Source organism: Ochotona princeps, chromosome 7 (genome assembly GCF_030435755.1).
Source record: "Ochotona princeps isolate mOchPri1 chromosome 7, mOchPri1.hap1, whole genome shotgun sequence".
NCBI lineage: Eukaryota > Metazoa > Chordata > Mammalia > Lagomorpha > Ochotonidae > Ochotona > Ochotona princeps.
The window spans coordinates 87,478,101-87,485,032 of record NC_080838.1 but is presented as its reverse complement, the minus strand read 5'-3'; the positions used below and the strand labels follow the sequence as shown (position 1 = coordinate 87,485,032).

Here is a 6,932-nt window from a genome sequence, read left to right as displayed (position 1 = left end):
CGTCCCGGGGGTTTATTTATAGCCTCTTCTTGGGGCTTAAAAGGGAGGAGTTGCCAGTCCTGCCATCTTCAGCCTCAGCCACTGCCTGCCTGCTGTGGACAAACCTCCGCCTGCTCCTCCTGGCTTCTGCTTTCCTGTGTGGGTGAGCATCTTGTCCTGCATTCGTTTGTGACTTTGGGGTCAGGATGATGACAAGTGCACCTGTTAGTGGTCGTGCCTCGGGGCTAGGATAAGCTGTCCCTGAACTCCCTTATGGACAGGCTTCCAGGCCACGGATACAGACCTGGGGGCTACCAGGGGTCTACACCCACGTGCTTAAAGAGCTCCATGCAGGACCACCCGACCTCCTCCCTGTGCCCTGGCTACCAGGCCCTGTTGCTGCAGCTCATTGTGTTGTCAGGGATGGGGTGGCTTGGAACAGGCATGCAGCATGCTAGGTGACCCCTCAGCAAAGGAGGAATGTGCAGCCTGGGGTGGGAGGACGAGACCGGCTCCTGGTGCACTGCGCTCCAGGGTTGGCCGCAGGATACAGGGCGTCTCAGCTGTTCCGTGGCCTTTTCAGCTCCTTGCAGGGACCGACTCGGTGCCCATTGCACTCATTCTGGAAAGCAAAGTGGCCAGAGGTCCTAGGGGCAGGGTCACTGCCCTCAGAGGCTTGTGCAAGTCAGGGGAGGGGGAAGGGGCACCACGGGGTGGCAGGGAAGGTGCCCTGTCCGAGTCTTTTTCCATGCCAAATCCATTTCCTACTGAGTGGGAGTGGACCTGGAACTGGGGCCGACATGCAGCAGTGACCACTTTGGGGGACTGGAGCTGTGTGCAGGGTAGAGCCTGTTCTGGGCACCAGGGGCCTGGTCCCTGGGATGCAGGCCAGCCCAGGGGCCGACTCAGCCTTTCCACCTCCCTCTGGAAGCACTGTGAGTGCTGACTGCACAGCTGAGTAGTGGCCAGGGAGCAGGGTGGGGAGGGCTAACATGCAAAGTGCTGTGAAGGGCTGTTGCCATGCTACGTTGGCTAGGAATTTCCCCAGGACCTGGTGAGCTCCAAGGGAGTGCTGTGGAGTTCTGATGGCTGTTCGTCCATCTGCACTTCTCCATCCACTCTGGGTTTCTGTGCCCAGCACCTCATTTATCCTCCTCGTTGGGCCCTGGTGCAGCCCAGGGAAAAATTGAATCAGGCCCCCAGGAGGCCATGAGGTTGAGTCCATCGGTCGCACCTGTTGTGGCCCTGCAAGGTTATCCTGAGGTGCCTGAGGGCCCAGATGCCAGAGCCAATCCTCAGCCCGTGCTGGATCCATTGTTGGCGACGTGCCCACTGATGCTTTTTCTGTGACAGGCCTTGTGGAAAGCACTGGGTGGGCATGGCTCCCTGATGCAGGACCTCAAGCAGGGCTGGGGTCCCTCTCCCATGCAGCATGCTGACAGCTGACAAGGTTTTCACCTATTTGGTGGCCACTCCTCTTGTCAGATGGAAGTGAGTGCTTTGTATCCAACACTTCCCACAGGCCGGAGTGGCTCCTGGTTGGGGAGATAAGCCCCAGAGGGTCCCAGCAGAAAGGGGTCAGGGTACCGAGAACCACGGGCTCCAGCCTGGGGCGAGCTGGGCACAAGGCCCACCCCGATGTCCTCCTGCATTTGAGCTCAAAGGACCGCCAGTCTCCCTTTGGTTCTACAGGAAAGCAAACTCAGGCCCCCAACCTGGAGGGGCACAAGTTGTGGGGTCCTGGCTGCAGCCCTGGGCCTCACATGGACACTGGTGTCCAGGAAAGTCCATTTTCCTTGCCTTGGGGGTGTGCGAGTGTTGATGCCACAGAATATGACATGATTTTCTTCAAAGGAAGCATAGTTTTGTATGCAGACAGTGGGGGTGGAGTGGCCTCGTGGTCCTCATCTTCACAGTGATGTTCCTGCCCACCCATCCTGGTCCCACAAAGGAAGACTCCATGGCTGCAGCACTATGTCCATGCTGGGCTGGCAGGAATGAGCTTCCAGAAGGTTCCTCTAGGCTGACCTGGGACAACTGGACAAAGAGAAGGCAGAGGGGTGTGCCCAGGCCCTGGACAGGATAGAGTGGGTTAGGGAAGGGGGTGGGGCGTGGCCGCCATGACCGGAGGGTCACTGGCTCAGAGGACAGTGTGTTGCCTGAGCCAGGAACTTGAAGATGTTTCCACCAGCTCTGCGATTCAGGCTTGGCAGGCCCCAGCAGCCGCCCCAAGCATCTCTGGAATGGAGGGTGGGTAGCCTTCAGGCAGCCACGGGGGCTCGACAGCACTGGGCGCCAGCAGGAATGGGCATAGCACTTCACTCCAGCAGGGGCAGATGTGGGAATAAGTGTGGCAGAGCCTCTGTCACATGTAGCACAGGTGGGAGTCTTGGGGCAGAGGTAGAGTGTGTCCATGTGAGAGGTGCACCTGCTACAGGCTGTGCTGATCACACTCTCGGACACACAGGATGAGTCCATGACAGGCAGACCACACAGATGGGCCCATGGTGTTGGGCAGGACAGCCAGTCACTGGGTAGAGATCACAGAACCTCTGACCTCCTTGGCCTGAGGTCGGAACCCATCATGTGTGGCTCAGCCCCTGCACAAGTGTGTCCAGCATGAAGGTCACTCACCCTGTCCTCTGAGAAACGCAGACACGCATGAAAGCCTACAGCATAGCATGATGCTGTGCAGGCCAGGACTACCTGAGGGGCAGCGTATGATGGGCCAGCCGAGCCAGCCCATGCTGGGGCAGGGTTTCCCTGGTCACTCACAGGTGGAACCTGGAGCCGGCACACTGAGCAATGTGACCATCTCCCTTTGGGGCACTTCCTGGGAGACGCTGCTGAAGCCCCACCAGGCGTTGAAGACGGGGATATTTGTAGACAGGTTTTCCTATCTGCGGAGTATGAACTGGCAGCATGTGACAGGGACAACTACCAGCTCCTGGGTCGTGTCTGCTGTGAGCCCAGTGCCAGGCGAGGGCGTTTATGGGAGGCCGTGCAATTGACCCTTTGGTGTCCTTCGGTCACCCCACCTGGGTGGCAGAAGAGGTGCCAGTTCTGCTCTGGGTTTGCGGTCATGCATGTGTGCCCAGCACTCAGTATGGCACCCATCTGGGGAACACACTGGGTCCCTGTGCACAACCAGGGCTGGTGACCCTCAGAGCAAGTGTGAAGGCAGTGTGGCAAAGGACAGCAGCTCAGGACTAGAAACCAGGAAACCCATGGTTGTGACAATCTTCAAAAAAGATTTATTTTATTTTATTTAAAAGGCAGATTTACAGGGGGAAGACACACACACACACACACACATAGAGAGAGAGAGAGAGAGAGACAGAATTTTCCATCTGCTGGTTCACTCCCCAAATGGTCACAATGGCTGGAGCTGAGCTGATCTGAAGCCAGGAGCCAGAAGCTTCTTCCGGGTCTCCCACTTGAATGCAGGGTCCTAAGGCTTTGGGCCATCCTCCACTACTTTCCCAGGCCATCCACAGGGAGCTGGGTTGGAAGTGGAACAGCCAGACTTGAGCCAGTGCCCACATAGGATGCCGAGGCAGAGAATTGGTGTTCTGAGTCACCGTGCTCTCCCCTGGGCCAGCCCTGTGTGTGCGTTCTGTCCTCTTGGGTCTCTAGCATGCTTGGCTTTCCACATGGAACAGGCACATGGCCCTTAAGAATGCTTCCCAGCCCTGTAACTCTGGGGCCTGAGAAATCCCCATGAAGAGTGCTTCTGGGGAATTACGTGGTTTGCTGTCTGAGCCCATCTATGATCTGAACTGGGTGAGGCGTGTGTGATCCCTCCGTCTCAGCCCTGCCCCCCGCCCACCATGCAGGTGGGTTCCGTGGCCTCTTGGGCGCTGCCCAACACGCACCTTCTCAATGCAGGGTACTTTAATATAAACACAAAAGGGGAGCTGGGAGCTGAGAGGCCAGGGTTGGAGCCTGTGTCAAAGGGAAATGGTGCCGGGAGCACTCTCCACAAGGTCTGGAGAGGCGGCCAGTGCCGGTGGCCGCAGGCAGTAGACGATCTGGCACTGCTGGACTGCAGGTTCCCAGAGACCAGTGCAACTCAGCGATTTCCTGTAAAGGAAGAACTTCGTCCAGACCTGCTCACCTCCCCACAGAGGCCAGGCTGGGTCCCCAAGAACATCTCTTAGGGTCAGGCTCTGGGTCTGGGGGACATTTTGGATATGGGTCCATGGTGAAGCAACTCCTGGTGTCAGAGGCTGGCATGTAGCCATCGTCCCTCCAGGGCAGCCCCTGTAAGCCCCCATAAGACCCTGTACTTCCCTGTGCCCACCTTCCTTACGGCGATGGGCTCGTCTGTGTCCTGGCCCCGGCCCGTCCTACTCACCACCACGACTGCTTATGAGGCTTTGCAGCGTCCTGTGCCTGGTACTCCCTCTCACTTCCGGGACCCATGTGGCCCCTTGTGCCCTGGCTTTCCTCACACCTCTCTTGGGATACAATCCCAAGCATTTGTTTATGCCTCTAATCGGTGCTTTAATTATTTTTATCTCTCCCACTCACACGGCTCTCAGCATGGCATGACTGTGACACCCTTAGGTATTCTATAAATACTTGCTGACCCGTCACACCCCAATCCCCACCCCATTCCCCTGGATGCCCAGGGGGCTCGGTGGCTGCCATCTGCTTCTGCCTCCAGGGCGGGTCTGGGGAGCTCCCCTGTGTGCCGGGCAGCTGGGAGCTCATCACTGTTGTGGCCTGACCGCAGGAGAACACAGGATGTCACTCGTCACGCTGCCCTTCTACCAGAAGAGACACAGGCACTTCGACCAGTCCTATCGCAACATCCAGACCAAGTACCTCATGGATGAGTACATGGCCAGGAAGTAAGTGGGGTCCACGCTGCCCTTGGGCTCTGCCCACGAGGTCCAGGGCCTGGCACCCACGTCCCTGCATGGCAAGTGGGGGCTGGGACTGGGCTGTGTGGCCACCGTGGTCCCAGCCCACGCTCTGGGCACCTGTGGGCTCAGCAGACTGGTTAGAAGGTTGGGGGAGGCAGCAGGTGAACATGGGATGGCTGTCCTGGCTGCAGCGCCTCCTGTCAACAGCACCCTCTGTTTAGAAACACTTGTAGTGCTTTGCTTAGCTGCCACACGCATGACAAACACCAGGAGCCAACCTGCCCCCTGTTCATGGCCTTAGGGAGTTCAAGTATGTTCAGATGTAGATGACCACGCCTTGAATCCAACTAGGCCAGCGGAGGTCTGGCTGGGGCTGAGGGAGAAGCACCCAGGGACAAATTGCTCACAGAAGGAGGGCAGTGTGGCCTGGGGACACTTGTGTGCCAGGGGCAGCATGTTCATCCCCACACGTGTGGCTGGGGGTGTTCCTCTGCACAGACGTGCACCCGTGTGTGCCAGGGGCAGCATGTTCATCCCCACACGTGTGGCTGGGGGTGTTCCTCTGCACAGACGTGCACCCATGCGTGACTTGCTGATTCTCACAGGTACAGTTGTGCTTGCACATGTGTGTGCGTGTGCTCCATGTGTAACTGTGGGGAGCAGGGCTGATGGTTGTCAGGGTCAGCACTGATTGTGTATGCTGTTCATCAAGGCAAGCGGCCACCCAGATGTCCACCCGCACGGCGACGTCCGCCCACAGCGCGACCTCAGCGCGCACCGCGACCTCAGCCACGTCCAGAGCTCATGCAGCATCTTCACAGAATGTATCCAGCCAGACTTCCTCAGGGGGCACCACCTGCCGGTTGTGTGCCAAGCGGGTGAGCGCCGAGGAGGAGGAGCAGGAGAGTAAGAGCAGGTACCAGCCATGGCCCTGGGGCTGCCATGGGGTGGGGATGAGAGGCTGGGGGCACTGGGAGCCGCATTCCTGCGGGAGATCCACTCCATCGCTGGCTGTTCCAGTCCTGGGAGCCAAGGGCCTGGAGTGAGTTGCCCTGGCGTTTAACCGTCCCACAGGGCAGGGGCTGGTCGCCTCACTCTGCCCTGCATGCCCTCCAGTGTGCTCCGAGACCTGAGCCTGGAGATGCTTGGCAACGCCCATCCCACTGGCATTGCTGTGGTGGCTTAGAACCTCGTGCCTGTTGCGGGGTGGTGGTGGGGGTGTGGGCTGCTGTTTGGTCATCTCTGTGGAAACCAGTGTGAGGAGTCTGGGATGCTCCTCCTTGCTTTTCCATGGAGCCACGGAACGAGGGGTATTCAGGATGGTGCCAGCCTGGCACTGCTTCCAGATGACGGGCAGCCTCTTAGGAACAGATGGCCCTGAATGCCCACAGAGCCGCGTGTCTGCCAGGCATTGACCTCTGTCCGCTCTGCACCACGTTTCTGTACCTTCTGACAGCCGAGAGCTCATGTCTGGGTGGCAGGATGAGATTTGAGAAAGCTGTGTTATGATAAAGTAGCATTAAAGGAAAACCGTAACAGAAGTGAACCCTTTCAAAACTATTTTTATTCATTTATTTGGAAGACAAAGCAACATGGAGAAACACACAAAGCAATTCCATCCGCTGGTTCATTCACAAATGCCTGTATGTCCCAGGCCTGGGCCAGGCTGAATCCAGGTCTCCCACATGGATCCAGGCGCCCAGGCCTCGGGTCACCCTTCCAGGAGCATCAGCGGGGAGCTGGATGGGAAGTGGAGCAGTGGGACTTGCAGCATCTTCAGCAGGCAGCAGACTTAAGGTCCCTGATCTAATAGCCTGGCCTTGGGCCGTGGAATTCACCTGACTAAGTGGCCCATAGGTGACCCTGCAGACAATTGTGTCCTCCTGTCACAAACCCTGAGGTTTGGACACTGGTATCCTCAGGCTTATGCAGAGGGGGCATACGATGCTTGAGTGCGTGACTCCTTCCTGTTGTCCACACACCATCCTAGTGTTAGGGTCTGGGGCCCATGATGCCCACTGCCTTTCTGTCATGCGTGGGCTGTGACATCACTGCCTGTCATGCGTGGACGATGTCTCACAT

The 6,932-nt window shown here is 58.0% G+C and overlaps 1 protein-coding gene across 1 annotated transcript in view; it reads left to right on the top strand.

The window, feature by feature from the left end:
- Positions 1–10: 10 nt before the first annotated feature.
- The window catches only part of MYOM2 (myomesin 2), a 39,986-nt gene continuing 33,064 nt past the window's right edge, over positions 11–6,932 (top strand). The window contains exons 1-3 of the mRNA XM_058667319.1: positions 11–142; positions 4,718–4,835; positions 5,563–5,766. Coding sequence (XP_058523302.1) covers positions 4,729–4,835; positions 5,563–5,766 — 311 coding nt within the window. The 5' untranslated portion in view covers positions 11–142; positions 4,718–4,728. The remainder of the gene's footprint in view (positions 143–4,717; positions 4,836–5,562; positions 5,767–6,932) is intronic.